We start from the raw sequence: 18306 nt of genomic DNA, 5'->3' as shown, positions 1-18306 counted from the left end.
GGGTGCCTATGGGGGCCTGGGCAGGAGTGGGACAGATCTGAGGGACCGGGGCAAGTGCCAAGGCATGGTCCACTGGAGGAGCCTCACTGTTCCTCTCAAGCCATGCCGGGGGGGGGGGCTGGATGGTGGTGCAGAGGTCAAATGTCTCAAGCACCCGTGGCACTAAGCCCAGCCCCACTTCCCCAAGGGGGTGCCCAGCTGCATTTACCTCCTCAAGGCTGCTGCTGCTGTGCTTGCTCTGCTTAGCCAGGTTGCTCATGATGGATACGAGGGCAAAGCCCATTCCCTCTCCATGTGAGGAGACCTGGCTTTGTATCCAATAGGATGGGAGAACCCCCCCCCCCCAGGATAGGCCAGGAGGAGGGGGCAAGGGGATGGTGAAAGAGCAGCAGGGTAGGACTAAGGTAGGGCTTCCCTCAGACCCTCCCTCTCCTTCCTTCCTTCCTTCCTTCCTTCCTTCCTTCCTTCCTTCCTTCCTTCCTTCCTTCCTTCCTGTGGTGGGAAAATATTTGAGATGAGGGAGGGAGAAAAACAGGCAAGAAACGCAGCTGGGGAAGTGTCATCCTTCGTGAGGACTGAAGAAATGTACCATCGCCTGGAAGTGGCCAGCACATGGCCCTCGCCTACTTCACATATCCGGCTTGGGGGGCTCTGGAGGAGGGGATGCTATAAGCAGCGTGAGAATCAATGTTACCTGCCCAATGCTGCCCAGCCCCCAGCCTGCCCGAAGTAGGCGAGGGCCATGTAGTGGCCACTTCCAGGCGATGGTGCATTTCTTCATTCCTCACAAAGGGTGATACCTCCCCAGCGTGTGCCCAGGAGGCAGTGCCAACGCAGCAGGGGCTGGTCCCTCGCTGTTTCCAGACAGCCTTGTGGAGCTAAGACTGAATGCATAGATGGCCACCACAAAATTGTACATTGGCTCCCGGCCGGCCTGGGCTGGGGCCAAGGCAGCGGGGACCATTCCCTCACTGTTTCCACGATGGGTTCACGGCCACGTGAAACCACTTCGTGGGCCAGCCCCTGAGCCTTGTGTTTGACATGTCTGAGCTAGAGTCTCCGTGGCTGCAGGGATAGGGATACTTTGGCCGGAGGACTGGTGGGATCCTTGGGCCCCAGCCGGTCTGGGCCTGCAGGCCTTCAGAGCACGGGAGACTCTGCAGGGCCTGAGCCTTGTCCATTCGGACATTCCCGTTTGATCTCCATGAGAACCCAGGGGAGAACAATTCAGGGGTGGCCGATGAATGCCCTGCTGGTCAAAAGGGAGGCTCTGTGTGTGTGTGTGTGTGTGTGTGTGTGTGTGTGTGTGTTCCTGGGAAGAGTGGAGCTCAGTGGCATAGAGCTGGGCACGTTGCTTTTGTCACCCTGGTTGTTCTCTGGAAGCTTCCTGGTGTGAATGGGGCCTCCTGCAGCTGAGCTGGGGCTGTCAGTTCCTGCCCTGGGCGGCTGTTTGGGTCAGTCACAGAGCTGGTGGCCGTCTGGGTCCCTGCCCTACCTTACCGAGCCGCCTGCGTTGCCTTTGTGGGTCTCGGGGCAGAACAAGCTAGCATTAGGACCCAGTGGGCTGGCAGTCCCTGTGACAAGAGTCTGGAGCAGCACTAGCGCAGAGTGAGTCTCCATCAGCTGGGCAGGATTGTGTGCGTGGGGCTCGGGGGCCTCTCCCACAAAAAGGCCTCTTCCGCCTCGGCCTCCCCGGGGTCTCCGCCCGGCGCCCAGGGATGGTCGCTCCCTCTCTGACACAAGAGTGGAATCGTGCTGTGAGCTGAGGCTGCCCATCCAGAGCAAAACTGGCAGGAAAGAGCATCAGCATGGCCCAGGTCAAGCGACACCCCTACGGCCAGGTGAGCGGCCACAGGGGGCCCAGGACCGGGAGACCCCGGGCTCCTGCTGGGTGCTGCGTGGCTCTCCAGGCAGGGGAGGTGGATGGGGGGGGGAGAGAACAAGGGGAACGGTGCCCTGTTCTGTTTGCCCCTCGCCGTGCTTTGTGCGTCCAGACGAGGAGGGACGTGGGCCGACGATGGTCTTCTCTGCCAGGAAAGCCTCTGCAGCTGGGATTTGCCTCCGGCTTCACCCTCCCCCTTCTTGGCCTCCCTCTCCACTGAAACCGAGGGGAGCCCTGGACGCTCCCCAGAAACCCAGACTGCCACCCGGTTGTGGTCCGGGTGTCCCCTGCACCCTCCGTGGACCTTCCTCTCGGGGCCCTTGCCGTCTCGTTCCGATTCCGTCCTCCACCCACCTCCGGAGGCCGTCCGGGAGATGGCCTGTGGCAACGTGTCTTGGGCTCTGGGGACTTGGGAGCAGCTTCCTCTTCCTCCACTTTCGCAAAGGCTGGAAGCCCCAGCGGCTCGAAGACGGAGAAGAGGAGTGACATTCCCAGGCTTTCCAGCTGCGCCTTTCTTGCCTCCGCTACTCAGGCAGCCACCCGATCTCTCCTGCAGCGACCCTGCCTGACTAATTGAGGCCAGTGCAAAACGCAGCCCGCTTCCCTCCCTCAGCGTAGCTTCCTTTAGCCGTTGCCCAGGTGGGAAGGCCTCGGGTGGGGGGTGGAGGGAGCCTTCTCGGGTTCACTGCTGGGCAGCCTCACCGGATAGGTTTGGGTGGTTGCCTTGCATTTGGACTTGGAGAAGTCAGCACAGGTAGTAAGTGGCCTGGCTAGCGCCATAACTGATCTTTTCCCTTTCTGGCTGTTGATAGTCTGTGGCAGAATTGGTGCGTGTCCTGGGGAGGAGGTGAGTCCAACTGCTTTGATTTGTTTTCACAATTGACATCTCACCTTTCTGATCATTCACATTTCCCTCTCGGAGCGAAGAGTGCTGTATCAGGCAGGGGGAATGGGTGAGGACGGAAGGCCGGGGCTGCGAGCAAAGGGAAGGAGGCAATGCAACTCAGCCCGGTTTGTGCCAACGTGCCTGCTGGCTTGCCCCAGATTCATACCTTTATCCATACTTTGCTTTTTGTTCTTTGTTCTGTTACAGTAGAAAACAGTCCCTTAAAATCTTGTTCGACCGACCCAGTCATCCTCTAGTTAAGGATGCCTGACTGGAAGCCTTTGCTGCAGCAGTGAAGCCGCCGGCTCCATTCGCAGCTGTGCCCAGCCGGTCGTCTGGCAGTGGTGGAGCCCTCTTCTCTCTGGGGGGGGTGCGGTGGGAAGGCTGAGGGGCTTCGGTCGGGGGGCCAAGGGGTCTCTCGCCTGCAGTCAGCCTTCTCCTGAGACGCCGGTCAGTTGGCTCGGGTTGGGCGAGCCGAGTCCTTCGTGGCTTCAGACCCAAATTCTAGTCTTGGGGTATAAGAGGTTTTTGAGGCCGATCGGAGGCCCAAACGGCAGGTGGCTTTCAGGTGGAGCAGGCCCCGAGAGCCATGGCCGCCTCCTGCCTGCTGCACGTGGCGCCTTCAGAGGGAGAGGGAAGCTGGCGGATCCGAACGGGGCGGCTGGGGCTTCCCTCAAGCTCTCGCTGGGGGTCACACCGGAGGGTTTGCTTAGCTGATTTTGCCAGTTCCTAATTACTGGGGGGGGGTTCATTTTGGTAGGTCTTTTTATGATGGGTTTTATTGAACGTTCATTTTTTAAGAATAATTTTGATGCTTGTTTGCTTGTTTCCTTGTTGCTGTTCCAGGGTGGGTGTTGATATTCTGGGAGGTGAAGTGGGTGCGGAGACAGCTAGAGGAACGCTGGCGGAAGACGAGTTGAGCCTGACCGGATGTGGGTGGCAGCTCAGATTCAAGCCTACCGTGGCAGAGAAATTGCTGAATCCGAGGAAGGCCGGCTGGCCGGCCTCTCTCTCTCTCGGAGCTCCTCATCCCCATGAGGGAGGGACGGAGCAGCTGGAAGACCTGCCTGGAGATGGTTGGGATTCCCAGGCTGGTTATGTGCCCTGGAGCTGATCCTTTGTCTTGGGATCAGGGGGATCTAGGAGGGGGAGACCTTGTCGTCAGCCTCTTCTTCCAGGGATGAATGACCTGGTTTTGAGTGAACCGATCCCTTCTGGGTAAGCATAAACCAAAAGCCTCAGTAGAGGCAGAATGGTTCCACTTTCTACCGCCTTGTGATCCCACTCTCCCCCCCCAGTCTAAGCGAGGCAAGACGTGCTGGGCGTGACCAAGGCCGGTGAGTCTTCGCCCTAAAACCCTTTGGGGGGGCAGCAACGGACGTGGGGGCTGCCTTGTGCATTAGCCAGTCAAAACTTCAAAATACCCAGAGGAAGCCTTCCTACGTGGAACGGAGCTGGGTGGGGGTGGGTGGGCTGCTCTTGAAGACCACCCGGAGACTTTTAACTGCTCCGGAAGGTAACAGCACACGTAGTAATGGACTTTAGTTCTGGATGGGGCTGCACTGGCCCGGACAGACCCCACGTGCAACTTAGGGCGTTCTCTCGACTCGCAACTCCTGCTTGTTCAGCAGTTGTGCTAAGAGAGCCTTTGTGCAACTTTGTGTTGTGCGCTAGTTTCTCCCTTTCCTGGATCGGGAGTCTCTGCTCTCAGTCACTCAAGCTCAGGTGATCTCACGGTTGGATGATTGCAACGTATTCCACGTGGGGCCACCCTTGAAGAGTATCCAGAAGCTTCAGCTGCTACCGAACACAGCTGTGGGGGCGATTCTTGAGGCTTCCCGGGTGGCCCACGGTACACCACTGGTTGCCAGCTTGCTTCCGGGTCCAATTCGTGGTCTTGGTTGTCACCTTGAAAGCCTTTCGTGACATAAATCCAGGCTATCCGAGGAAGCTTCTCACCCTGAGGGGATTAGCCTGCCCCAACCGCGGGCAGCAGAGGCCTGCTGCAGACCCCACCGGTCACGGGAGGGGCATCTGGGAGGTGGCAAATGGGTTAGTCAGAGCCTGCCTCCTCCTCGGGCACACTTGGCTCCCTTTCTCTACATCTTGTGGGACACCCCCCCCCAATCCAGCTATCCCTGTCCCCCCCTTTAGCCCTGTGGAAAGGTGTAATGGCTGCTCTTCCCCCAGGCCTGGGATAGGTGAGCCTGGAGTTTGCAGGTTATACTGTTGGATGGACTGGAGATCGCTGTTCAGGGACCAGGTTTTTTACTTTTATGGCTGTTTGAGCCGCACAGAGTTGCGTTGTTTCACCAGATGAGTGGCCATATAAGCATGTTAAATACATAAATAAGAAATAAGAACAGAAGACAGATAATAACCTTAACTGTCAATCAGCCGGCACCCGTCCTGTCCTGCCAAGCTGCCATAGGCCAAGAGGCGGGGGTGGAGCAGATCCCACTCCCTTCCTCCGATCTGGCTGGACAGCCGAGGGCTTCACTTTGGGGCCCTCTGGCCTTTCTCCTCCTGGGTCTTGATTCAGAGGCCGGCTGCCCTGAGACCTTTGGGGCAAGGAGAGCAGGCCGTGAAAGACTTCATAGGAGTTACCGCGCTGTTTCCTGCTCCCTTGGTGGGGCTTCTGGGCTGGGACGAGGCCTTTGACGGGGAATACGGGGGTCTGGGCTGACTGCAGGAAAGAAAACTCGGGGGGCGGCAGGACAGCCGGGGGTTCCCTGCCAGGCGCTTCCAGCTTGGGAGCAGTGGCAGCAACGCCTGTGTCTGTGGGGCCTGGAGAGGCAGCCGGCCCAGGGCGAGGCTTCTTCCAAGTGCCAGGCTGTGGGAGGCGCGTCTGCTAAGCTTGTAAGCCGCCCTGAGTCTTCGGAGAAGGGCGGGATATAAATGGAATTAAAATAAATAAAAATAATAAATTTTGATCCCCATTGAGGTTTCCGAACGGACGGGGGTCTGCCTCTTTTCCGATCCAGGGCCCTTTTCCACGAGAGTGGAATGAACTTAGCCGAGGGAACCGGTTGGGAGAAGCTTCTCTGCAATTTATTTCCGCACCTCTGATTACAGAGAGATTCTTGCAGTGCTCGGAAGCAGCTCTGCCCGTCCTCTCTGCCGTGGAAGCTCCGCACCGGGCAGGATGCCCGGCTCCCTTCCGAACGGGGCAGGGCTTATGCCGGGGGCACCCTGGAGCAGGCCGGGTTGGCTCCCCAAGCTTACCTTGGAGTTTGCCAAGAGAGGCTTTCTCCCGTTGTGGCGCGCTGGCCACCTTCAGGAGCCCAGAGACGTCTCAGAGCCAGCCGCTCCGGAGGGCCTTTTTTCCTCCTCGGGGCCCCTGCGGGCAGCGTCGGAACCAGAGCCCGAAGGGGAGGGCGCCAGTGGCCGAGTGGCTGCTCTGGGCACCCCCAACCCAGGGCGTCCAGAGGAGGCTCCGGGCTGCCAGCGATCCCGGAGGGAGGGGCGGGCCTTTCGCCCCCGGGCTCTCGGGCCTCTTCCTGCTTCCTCTCCGGCCCTCTGCGACGGATGGCGGCTCTTGGTCTCCGGCTGGTGGGACGGCCTGGGTTGCTGCTCGGTTGTTAGCGTCTCGGCTAGCGGTTAGGTTGTTGGGCTGGTTCCGCTCTCTCCTCCCTCAGCACGGTAGTTGTCTGGTGACCTGGGGCCAGTTACCTTCCTTCAGCCCAGCCTGCCTCACAGGATCGTCGTTGGGGGAAAATAAGAAGAGAGCGTCATATGTGTGTTGCCTTGAGGTCTAAAAATCTACAAGCCACAAATGTGCAGCTGGCCAACCGTTTTCCTTCTCGTGTTGGCTCTTCTAGGTCTCCAGCGGCGGTGCCAGGATGAGCGCGGAAGTGAGCGGCAAGCCCCTGAAAGTGGGCGCCCGGGTGGAAGTGATTGGCAAGGGGCACCGTGGGACGGTGGCGTACGTGGGGGCCACCCTCTTTGCCACGGGGAAATGGGTCGGCGTCATCCTGGACGAAGCCAGAGGCAAAAACGATGGGACGGTGCAGGGGAAGAGATACTTCAGCTGCGAGGAGAACCACGGCATCTTCGTCAGACAGTCACAGGTGAGCCTCCCCTCCACAGGTGTGGCCCCCCGACGTGGAGACGGGCACTCCCCCCCCGGTCAGGAAGGAAGAGTGTCTGTGAGTGGGCGTGGGGAACCCCCCTTGGGGCTTCGCTTGCTTTGAGGGGCCTGAAGAAGCCGTGGGAGGGGCAGAGTGGCTTTGACCCTCCATGCCACGCTCTTCCCCTGCTCTCGGCTGCCGGGAAGCGGCCGCAGAATGACACACACGGATTTCCCGCCACAAAAGCTTGATGGATGTTTGATTGATTGATGACATTCTGACAAGCAGGCAGGCACGATATGATGCTTGCTGGGACTCTTGGAATTATTTAGGGTTTTGATTTTTATGCTGCTTTCGATCCACACGTCTTTAAATTTCACCCAGCGGTTCAGCTGGCTAATCCCACTTTAGGCCTGAAAGCTGGTTAGGTGATCCTGGGCCAGTCCCTCCCTCTCTCAGTTCGGCCCACCTCACAGGGTTGTTGTCGTGCGGAATGTCAGAGGAGGAAGGAGCGTTAAGTTTGTTTCCCGCCTTGAGTCATTTATAAAAAAAAAGGTGGGTTATAAATGTTGCAAATAAATAAAGGTAGCTATCGGTCTGGAGGGGAGAAGCGCTGGCCATTAAAGGCAAATGACAGTATCTAAGCTTACCTTTAATTCCTCCCTCGGCCGCTGGCTCAGCGGTCCGTGGTTTCTCTTTGGCGCCCTGCCTTTGCTCCCGGTTCAGCCCCCGGCCTCCCAGGGCTTGAGGTGGGATCCCCCAGCGGCCCCCGTCCTTTCCTGCACCTTGTCCAGAAGGAAGCCGGGCGGCCGCTGCAGACCTCCCGGCTAAGCCTCTGGCATTTCTCTCCCGGCTCTTTTCCCGCCGGAGCCCCTTCCCAGCCTCGCCCAACTCTCTGGCCGGGTCCTCGAGGGATGCCAGCTTTGGAAAGGGCATTTGGGCTGGCGCGAACCCAGGGACTGGAGCGGAGAAGTGGTGGTCTTCAAATCTTCCCGCCCAGCCTTGGCTGCTCCTCCTGCGGGTCTCGGGGGTGGGGTGGGGGCTTGCTTTCCTTTGCATCTGCCCTCTGGCTCCGAGGAATCGTGGCCCGAAACGGGTGGAGGCTCCGGGGAGGAATTCACACGGCTACCGAAAGAAGCGCAGTCAGTCCCGGGTGAGGAACCAGCAGCTCTCGGAGAAAGACTCGCTCCTACGACTCTGATCTTCTCCTCGGCTGCGGATGGCCTTTGCAGGGGGGGGGCCGCTGCCAGGGGCAGGTGGAAACCCAGAGGAGCCCCCCAGTTGTGCCTGGGCCGCCTAAAGGGCCCTCGGGGACCTGCCGGGGCCCCTAAAGGAAAAGAGCCTGGCTGGCACCTTCCTCCCTCACCTGTCCCTGCCGCTCACGGAAGCTCCGGCTCGGACGGGGCCGCCCTGACCCCGCGGGTGGGCTCAGCGCTGTGCGGGGAAAGCATTTTTTGCTGCTCCGAGGCAGGAAGATGCCGGAAAGAGGAGGGAGGTGGGGCCGTTCTGTTCACTTCCTTTCCTTTCTCTATCTAGATCCAGGTGTTTGAGGATGGCGCAGACACCACCTCCCCGGAAACCCCGGAGGCTTCGGCATGCAGGGTCCCCAAGAGAGGTAGGGTCTCCAGCTCTCTCGGCCTTCTTGAGGCCTGCGGACCTTCCCTGCCTCTTTACCATAGGTTGGCCATTTACAATGGAAAATGGCTCGGCTGCCCTTTGGAAACCGTGGCTGGCCACCTGCCTTGTAGGCCGCCCTTCTTGAGCCCGATTCCCCTCAGAGCGTTTCACACGGGGACGAAAGAGGTGGCCAGTGAAGAGCGGCAAGTGCGAAGCCCCCATGAAAGGGGGCCCTTCCCCTCTCGGGGGAGCCGTGCCTGGCCTTTCAAGAGCAGCAGCGGAGGAGGCCCCGCAGGAGTTCTGGCCACGAGGGGCTGCCCTTCTGGGGGCTTCCGGCAGGCATTCCGGGAGCCCCCACATCCTCACGGGGGGCGGGGGGAGGCTGAGCAGCTGGATGCCGAGGAGAGGCCCTCCAGGGATCTGCTCAGTCTCAGGGGAGCCTGGGATGGCGGAGATGGGATCCGGGGGGGGGGGGTTGGGAAAGCCGGCCCAAGGGAAGGAGGGGGTCCACTTCAGGCATGGGAAAGCGGGTGATTGTCAGGTGTGGAGCAGAAGGGGAGATGGCTGCTACGGAGGGTGAACAGAGGGGAGCCGGCGTGCAGGGAAGATGGCGGCAGGGAAGCAGCATCCAAGCGTTTGATTTTGCCGGAGGTTCAGCTCCCTAGAGGCCCCCCCAATCTGCTGGAGGGTTTCCCTGGAAACTGCCACGTGCAATATGGGCCTCTGCCGGCTTCCTTGTTATGGCTCTGCTCTTCCACAGCTGCCAAAGGGAGCGTGGGGGGGGGCTGCTCGGTGGCTGAAACTGCAGGAGAAGCGGAGCTTGATCCCAGAGGCCACGGCCAGCCCTGCCTGTCTCCTCGGTGGCTGTCGGGGGAAGAGCCCCCTGCCCACGTCCCAGCCAGCCCTGGCTCGCAGCCTGAAGTGCAGGGGGCAGAGCTGGGGAAGCAGCTTCCCCTTTTCCGCTCCTTGCCGGGCCCTGCAAGGCCCCCACTTGGATTCCGTTTGCGGTTCGGCCTGTGCTGCTTCCAGCAGGACGTTCAGTCCAGGCCGGGTTCAGCTAAGGACAGGGACAAGGTTCGCAAATTTCTGCCTCTCCGTCCTGCATGTTGGCTGGTGGCTGCCTTGCAGCTAGCGACGCGAGTCAGCAGCAGAGCCGTGGGGGTGAAGGTCTAGGCTGAGAACCATCTTCAGGATCCCCGGGGGGGCCCTCTCCAGCCCAGGAGCCGGGGGGGCAAGCAGTGGGGTGGGGAAGGAGCCCAGGGGCAACCCTTCCTCTTGGCCAACCTGCCTCACCGGGGGGGGGGGAGGTGGAGTTATGGTGGAGAAAAAACAAGAGGAGGGAGGGAGCGTCGTGGAGGCAGCTGAACCGTGGCTCTGGAGGGTGGGGAAACTAATAATCACAATAAACCAAAAGGAATGATGAGCAAAAAGTCTGAGTATGAGATGAAACGTTACTCAGAGGACCGTGGTGGAACAAAGAGCGCCCCAGAACTTTACAAACCGACTTGCGCACGTCCCCGCCCAGGGATCCCAAGGCCTCTTGTCTAAATAGGGAGGGCATGAAGGGCTCCGGGGGTGGGGGGCGACCTGCAGGACCCGGGAGAGCGGACTTCCTGCTTCGAAGCTCTTCCTTCCAAACGAGTTCAGAGAATTCCCCAGAAGCTCCGCAGAGGCAGTCTTGGGCGGTGCATAGCTTTTTATGGGGAAATACATCCCCCAATAAAATCGTTTTCAAAAATGCCGTTATTTTGATTTTCCCCTCCAGATTCTTCAGAAGGTCCCAAGGCCAGCAAACTGGTGAGTGGTTCATTTCTGCCGCATCGTCATTTGATGTTCGTTGCAAAAGGAAAACCTGCTGTTTTGCAATTGGTCTCGCTGCATGTCGTGGGAGGGTGGGGGGCCTGCTTTACCTAAGACCCCCTTGGCCCTGACTCCATTGTGGCCGCCGTGGCTCCAGAACGCGCCTCCGTGAGGGATCAGCTGCCTCTGCCCCGCCCCGTGCGCTCAGCTCTGGCAGGGCAGCTGATGCCCCCTCGGTCCCCGATGGAAACGACTGGCCGGTCGCCGCTCGAGGATCTGGAAAGTCTGCGCGGCTGCCTGGCTTCCCCTGCGCCCAGGGGGCGAAACGAAGCCCCTCCGTGTCCTCTTGCGGTCGCCGGCCCGACTCCTTGGGCCAACCGAGAGACCAGGAAGGCCCCACCCCTCCCGTCCCCCTCTTCAGCCGCCGGCTGGCCGGCCTGGCCGGGAGGGTTTACGGGGCCCCCGGCTCTTCCCTGATTCCAGGGGGAGGTAGAAAAATTCTGACTTTTTTCTTTTCTTTTTTTTAAAATCCCATTTATATCCCGCCCTTCTGCGAAGACTCAGGGCGGCTTACAATCTAAAGCACAAATCAATGTGCCTAGCAATAGCCTTCCTTCTATGTAGAATTCTTTTTCTTTTTTCCTTTACGTTTGTATGGCTTTATCCATCCTTGCAAGCTGTCCCCGGGATAAGGCCGAATGGGGCGGAATGGGCAGCCGGCACCCACCGTCTCCGGGCTCAGCCAGCATCCTCCCCTTTCTCTCTCTGGCCGTCAAGGGGCCTCTCATCTTTCTCCCCTCCCTCACCCAGCCGGGATGGTTCCCTCCATTGAGCGCTGCAGGGATTGGCTGCTGCTCTTGGCTTTCTTATTCGGAGCTGGTCCTCCCCCCCTTGACTTCTGCCGTCCCTCCTCGGCGGCCCCTCCTCTCCACCAACAGGATCAGCTTGGTTCTCTTTTTGTTCTCTCCGCTCCCACTGCCCCCCCCCAAAATAAGCTGGGGCCCAGATCAGTGCTGCGGAAGGGAAGGGCCCGGTTCCCTGACCACCCTACCAACGTGTGAGAAGATGGCCGAGATCCTTGACGCTGGAATCCCTCTGCCTGCCACATGGTCCAGGTCACGGTCAGAGCCAGCCCCCGTTGGGCCCTGCCCAGATCTGGGCGCCCCTTCGTCCCGGAGGGCCCGTCTCTCCCCCACCCCAGTCCAGACCCAAAGGGCTCTTGAAGCCTTCCTGTCCACTGCCGGGTCCGCCCCTCCCGCCCTCCCCGGAGAGGGTTTCCGTTGGGAAGCATTTCCGCAGCCGCAGGAGATAAAGACGCAAAGGGGGCAGCCGGATTGTCTCCTCCTTGGGTGGCATTTGCCCGTGTGAAGGTGGCAGAGTGGTGACGAACGGAACAACCGGATGTCGCGTAGTCAGTCAGAAAAAAGCATTTTTCTGAGTCCACACAAGTAAAAAGCTGAAATAATTTCCCACAGAGCGATCAGGATTTCTGTGCGTTGCCTCTGGTGTTTCTTCATTTGGGGGCAAAATTGGAATTGGGGCTTCGGGAAAGGGAAGGAGATTGATGGAAACGAATCCACAAACAGGCAACACTCTACCCGTTCTGCCCGGATGGCGTTGCTCCGCTGGGCTTTGGGTTGTGCTGGGGGGGCATCGCACGGCAGCGTCCGAGGGCACCACGAGCACTTCTGGCCTTGCTTAATCCGGGGGGGGCAAGGGGGGGCAGCGTCACTTCTGAGTCTCCTGTCCAGGGACACGTTGGGGCCTTTCCTTGACCTACGACCTGCGGCCCAAGAGCTGCCCGAGAGCGAAGCGCGCTCCGGCCTGGGCGCTGGTGGGGAACGGCGGTCCTGGAAAGGGCTGGTGAGCTGTGGCCACTAAAGGGGGCTTTCCCTGCTGGGCATCGCTTCTGCCCTTGACCTGGGCCGGCGGGAGGTGTGGGGTGGCCCAGAGGACACCGCTTTCCACAAAACATCCTCAAAGCTGGAACGCCTGGAACATCTTTCCGTTTGGAGCCGCTGGTTTCTGAGCCCCGCCGGGTCCCCCCCCTGATCTAACCTGTCCTTTTGTCCTCTTTCTACGCAGCGTGGAGTGAAACCTAAAAAGGTGGTGCCTATTTTTTCTCGTGCGCATGAAACAGTTGTGCAAAAGGCCACCTTGGTGGCTGTCGTGGCCTCAGCTGCTGCATCCACGCATGCGTCCCCCTTGCATGGATGTTCCCGTTAGGGCAGCCGAGGGGTCCGACGGGGTCCCTGGCCGGCTCAGGGCTTCCTGGAACACCTGGGCACGTCCCCCTCACCAGCTTGCTCAGCGTTGCCCGTAAAGAGACTGCCGGCTTACTTTGGGTTTCTGGCAGCCGCAAAGAAAGCCCCCCTCCCCCCCACCTGGCTTGGGCGTGAGAGGCCTTAGCGGAGGGGGCAGCACCCTCTGCACTGCTAATCCCCCAGCGGTTTGGGGAGCGCAGCGGCCCCTCCCCCCCGCTGGTCTGCCGCCGTGGGGGCCGTGCCCAGAGCTCAGCCCTCAGCGGGGGCAGCTTTCCCGGGGCAGGGGCCGGCCGAGGACAATTGCTACGAGGATTGAGATCGTCCCCCCCCAACTCGGCCCTTGAACTGTCTTCTGGAGCAGGGGGCTCCCAATGGGGCGACTTTAAGACTTGTGGGCTTCCAGCTCCCACAATCCGTGGCTGCCTGGCATCCGGAGGCCTTAAAAGTGGCCAGGCTGGGAGCCCCTGCGCCGGACTCGCCCTCGGCTCTTCTGCCCAAGCAGCGGTAGGGGGGACGGGCTTCCCACTGCTGGGCTGGGGGGGGTGAAGATGCCACGGGAGGAGAATTGGGCAACGGGGTCCGAAGCGTCCTTCACGCTGCCCAGTAAGGAAAGGGCCCCTTCTTGCTGAGATCGGCTTGGGGGGGGAGGCTGGGCTGCTGACCCCCCCACCCCCCAAGCAGAAAGTCCCAGCCACATACGAGCAAAAGCACCTGGCAGGTGAATCCCCCCTCCCCTCTCTCCCTCGGCCCCCAGCCGCCCCAAGAGAGGCCCTACCTGCTTCGGGCGGGGGGGGGGGGTCCTTCCTCCTGGCCCCCAAACACAGCAGGCTCCAGGAGCTCCAGAGCCCCGAACTCAGCGGGTGGGGGAGAACGGCCGCCTCCTTCCTTCCTTCCCGCTCCGCTTGTTTCCCTCTGCATGTGCCTGAGGCCTCCTCGGCTTGCATGCCTCGCTTGCTTGCGCCCTCCGTCCGTCCGTCCGTCTGGCTTTGCACGAGGCCCGAACCTGGTCCTGGCTCTGTCCTCCTCCGCCTTGAGGAGTGCCTGGCAGACCCCCCCCCCGCCCCCCCCCCCCCCGTGCGCAGTGACGTCTCCCCTGTTTGGCTTCTGGCAACAGGTCTCGGCTTGCCCGACGGCTGGCGGTTGGTGGAGCGGGGTGCCCCTGGGAGTGCACCCCAGGAGGGAAAACAAGGCTGGGAGGGGCTCCAGGAGTCTTTGTCCTTCGCCTCAGGGCAAAGCCCCCCCCATGTTATCCCTACCAAGCCCAGTCCATCTCCCCCCCCCCATGAAGGGGGCTGGGGGCTCTTGGGAGCCGTCTCTCTCGGTCCAGGCAAGTTGCTGATTGGATTAGTTGGTGCCTCCGGCTGTCTTGCGGGTGACAGATGGCTGCGGGGGGGGAGCCCCCCTCCCTCCTCCCCCCTCCTCCCTCCCCCCCCCCGTCGGGCCCTGCCATCTGTCTTCCGGCCTGGGAGAGGCGCAGGGGCTGATGGGTCGCCCAGGAGCCCGCAGGGGCCTGGCGAGGCCGAAGGAGGGAAGGCCGGGGTCACGTTTCTGGGGGGGGGGGGGCTTGGGTGGTGGCCTGTGGAAGACGAGTGTTAACGTGAAGACAGGTGGCTTTAGGTCACAGCTCTGGTGAGAAAAGCGACCTCCTGGGCGTGGCCCTCAGGAGAGGAGCGGCAACCAGACCTGAGGCTGCGGGAAGGCCGGTTTCCAAGCAGGAACCCCGATCTCCCCTTTCGGGGTGCCCTGATCGATCTTGGAGGCCCGGAAGGCCCCCCCCCCGTCGGGCGCTCAGGTGGTTCCCGCCGGACTCCTCGCTCTGCCCCGTTACGCGCACTAAGCGGGTCCCTCGGGGAAGAGGCAGGCCGGCCTGTGCGGGGACAGAGGCCTTTTGGGGGGCTCTTCCCGGCAGCCCAGGTGGGGGCGGGGGGCCTCTCATAGAATGAAGTGCTTTGGAGTAGACAGGCGAAGAAGGGCCCTGACGACGTCTTGCCCTGTCTCTTGGCTATCCCCTCCCCCAGCTTCCCCCCTCTAGTGTGGAATAATGTGCCATCCCCCCCCATGGCTGCATCTAATGGGCCTCTCTGGGGAGGTGGGCCTCCGTGGGGCCGGGCCTCCCCGCCTCCGCTTGCCAGCTCAGCCCCCCTGCTCCAGCGGCCGATTCCCAGGGGAATCCCACTCTCCCTCCCCGCTTCTTGTTCCTAAGGCCCCTTCGGAGGATTTTAGGGCTTGGGACGTAACTCAACGTGGGGCAGCCCAGAGAGCCGAAGCCATGGGCCCTTTTGCCGGCCAGGGGAAGGGGAGCAGGCCGCCTCCAGGGCCCCCTTTCCTCCGGGGCTTTCATTGGGGCTCCTGAAGGATCTCCGGGAGAGCAGGTAGTCCCCGACTTACAGCAGCTCATTTAGTGACCGTTCCAAGTTACAGCGTCACTTGTGAACGTCTTTCACACTCGGGCCCTCGCGTCACCCCCAGGGTCACGTGATCAAAATTCAGACACTTGGCAACTGACTCGTATTTATGACGGTCGCAGCCTCCGGGGTGTGTGTGTGTGTGTGTCACGCGATCCCCTATTAGACCTTCTAACAAGCCGGGTCCACTTAACAACCAGGTCTCTAATTTAACAGCTGCAGCGATTGACTTGTGGCAAGAAAGGTCGTAAAGTGGGGCCAAACCCAGTTAACAAACGTCTGGCTTAGCAACATAAATTTTGGGTGCAATTGTGGTTGTGGGTCAAGGATGCCCTGCGCTTGGCAAGCATTTGTATTTGTGCAGCAAAATGAAAGAGGCCGTTCCCTTTTTCTTTCCAGCCCGAGGGCTGCTTTCTCCTCCCTTGGGGGGAGGCTTTGGGGAAGGGGCTTGTGGGAGAGGCCCCGTTTCTTCTGGTCCAGCCCTGCAGCGTCTCCCCTTCGGAGACGCCCAGTTTGGCATCCCTGCCGAGAGCTGCTGGTCTCCCTCCCCCCCCCCCTTTAATGGACTCCCGGAGCAGACCCCGAATGCAGGGCCTGGGCACCCTGGGGGGCCTCGGGGGTGAAGGCCCTGCAGGTGGTGGCAGGAAGTGCCAGGCCCAGAGGTTGGGCGCAGGGCGGGGCTCTCCCTTCGGGGCCAGAGGTTCGGCATGGAGCAGCCTCTGGGGCTGCTAGCTCCTCTCGTCCTTTGACCCCTGCCAGCCTCTCGCCTTGTCGAGGTGCTCGGTCGGTTCCCTGGCCGTCCCCCAAAGCAGCCCCCGTCCCTTTTGAAGCAGGCCCCCTCCTCGGCCTGTTTCCCGACAGGTAAGGAGCCTCTGGCTGGGGCGCCTGCCTGGGTGACGCGTGGGGCAGCGTGAGCCTGCATCTGAAAGCGGTGCCCCCCCCCCCGGGAAAGGTGGGTTTCCCAGAGGGAGGGAAAAGTGGCCACGTCCCGTGATCTTGGGGGTTTTCCACTGGCCCTTGAGATTCTGCCAAGAGCTAGTGACTGCTCCAGGTAGAAAGAAAGGCGTAGTGCTGTATGCCCCCCCCCACAGCTAATAGGAGGGCTGCTGAGGAGCCGGCGGTCCTTCTCCTTCCCAGAAGGCTGGGCTTTCGCCCGGGAGGAGGGTGGGGGGGAACCACACCAGAACCCCCCCCCAGAGGTGCAGCCCCACTGCAGCCTTGGACGGAGAAGGGAAGAAGGGTGACCCTGGGGGCACTTTTGCACCCAGCCTGCAAGGAAGGAGGCTCTAGCTTGCTCCTTTGAACCTCTGGAGGGAGTCCTGGGGGGAGGGGCTGGGGGGAGGGAGACAACCGAGCTCCAGGTGCACATCCCCCTCCCCCCTCCTCCTCCTCCTCTCTGGGGAAAGGCGCCTGGCCCATCTCTGGTGCATCAGCCGCTGCCGCCGCCACCGCAGCTCTGGAGCCAGGAGCCGGGGAGGGGAGGGGAGGGGAGGGGAGGGCTCTGGCGTGGTGATGTAATCAGCATTCGGGGCGGTGGTTGGAGGCTGCTGGCGGAGGGGATGTGCCGCCCGCCCCCCCCCCCCCACCCGTGGCTCTGGCTGCTGCTCGGATGCTCCCCGGCTGTCCAGCCCCAGGAACCGGTCTGGCATCCAGGAGGCTCCGGAAGCGAGACGGGGCTGCAGCCATTTGCAGCAGGCTGTCCGGGAGGGGCTGTGGTGTTGTGGCTGAGCGAATGGTTTAATCTCCTGTCTGCTTCTCTTCTCCCTTCCTCTCTCCTCTTCTCTCTCTGCTCCTTCCTTCCCTTCTGCAACCATGAAACAGGCTGCCACCACACGGAAGGTACAGTCTAAGGCGGGCTGCTGCTGCTGCTGCTGCTGCGCCTTCTGCCTGGCACGGCTGGGGGGGGGGGCGGGGGGAGGAAACGGGAATGGAGGCGGTGTGGAGGGGGGAACGCTCGACTCCGAGGCAGCCGGTCGCATTTCGTTGCCTGTCCTCCTTCGCGTAGGAGTTGGTGCTCTCCTCCTCCTCCTGCTCATGTTGTTGTTGCCCGCAGCAGCGGTGCGGCTGCCAAGGCCAGGGTGGGCACGAGTGGGCCCATCCCGGGAAAGCTGCCTGCGAGTTGCCCTCTTCCTCTCTGCTGAAACCTCTTGGGCTTCCCCATCAGCCATTTTCCTTCCCGTCTCTTCAGCCAGTTGCAGGTCTCTGCTTGGGGGCCCTTCCTTCCTTCCTTCCAAGAGGCCGCTGGCTTTAGGACCGGCCCACTGGACCTCCGAGTCCAGCCCCAGTTGCAGACCCACCGGCTGGGCTTGAGGATGTGAGGCCCAGGGGCGAGGGGGGGCAAGCTCTCTCTTGCAGCGCCTGGGCTGAGTAACCGGCGCTTGGGTTGCTCCTGCTGGACCCGTCCTGCTCAGAGGAGCTTCGGAAGTGCCTTCTCTGCTCTCCCAGCAGGTGGAGCGGATCACAAGGGATCCACCTCCACAGAGGAAAAGTTATAAACAGGGCCCAAAATGGTCAGGCCGGGTTGGATGGCAGCAGCCTCAAGAGGCAGAGGAAGGGAGGCACAGATGCTGGGCCTGGCTGAGCTGAGCCGTAACACTTGAAAGGGATCTTGAGGATCACCATCTGCTTCTGGTGTGTGCATCTTGCAGGTTGCACAGGAACCCCAAAATTCGGGACTTAAAATTTATCTCATCCCATCCCCTGCTCAGTTAGTTCATTTTGGACGGATGCCCTTCACTCTCTGCGTGAAGGTTTTTAACCTCCCATCTTATTGATGATGTGGCTGCTGTTGACTTGCTTTTTCGTCCCCTAAGGCTGATGGTGCTGTGAGGGTGCCTTGTTGCTGGCCAAAAGCTCTTGGTCTGGGAACTGATTCTGTGTGTCCTCCACTTAAGGAAAGTTATGTCTGGGAACGTCTCTGAGGGCTTAAGAAACTTAGCTTTTGTGGTGGAGAAGCATCTGCACGCTCAAAATCATCCCTCGAAATTAGACTTTCGATGAACAGAAAGAGAGCAAATGCAGGTTGCCCACATCTAAACAATTCATCACTGGGACAGTTTTGCCTCCAGACGTTGTGAATGCTCCGACATTGGGAGTTTTTAAGAGAAGACTGGACCACCTTTTGTCTGAAACGGGATGGGTTTCCTGCCTGAGCAGGGGGTCGGACTAGAAGATCTCCAAGGTCCCTCCTCCAACTCTGTTATTCTGTTACCTGCTCTCTTGGGAACCTTTTAAAAACAAGCCGAGACGGTTGCCTAGGAGCTGAGACTGGAGACCTGGGTGCAGAGGAAGAGCTCTGGATGAGCCGCCAGAGCGGACAGTGCCTTAATCTCGGGAAGAGGAAGCCCCTCGCGGGAATCGCCCTGGGGGCTTCCAGAGGAGA

The 18306-nt window shown here is 60.9% G+C and overlaps 1 protein-coding gene across 5 annotated transcripts in view; it reads left to right on the top strand.

The window, feature by feature from the left end:
- The window catches only part of DCTN1 (dynactin subunit 1), a 125793-nt gene that overhangs the window by 88405 nt on the left and 19082 nt on the right, over window positions 1-18306 (top strand). For 4 of the 5 annotated variants that reach the window (XM_083367467.1, XM_083367466.1, XM_083367465.1 and 1 more), the window contains 4 exons: window positions 6590-6838; window positions 8375-8453; window positions 10221-10252; window positions 16746-16763. In XM_083367467.1, coding sequence (XP_083223593.1) covers window positions 6611-6838; window positions 8375-8453; window positions 10221-10252; window positions 16746-16763 — 357 coding nt within the window. In that variant the 5' untranslated portion in view covers window positions 6590-6610. Of the gene's footprint in view, window positions 1-6589; window positions 6839-8374; window positions 8454-10220; window positions 10253-16745; window positions 16764-18306 lie in introns of those variants that run through there. The other variant, XM_083367464.1, reaches the window with a different exon arrangement.

The sequence above is a fragment of the Vipera ursinii genome (genome assembly GCF_947247035.1).
Source record: "Vipera ursinii genome assembly, chromosome: 7".
In the NCBI taxonomy this organism is placed as follows: domain Eukaryota; kingdom Metazoa; phylum Chordata; class Lepidosauria; order Squamata; family Viperidae; genus Vipera; species Vipera ursinii.
This window is presented reverse-complemented; position numbering and strand designations above follow the sequence as displayed.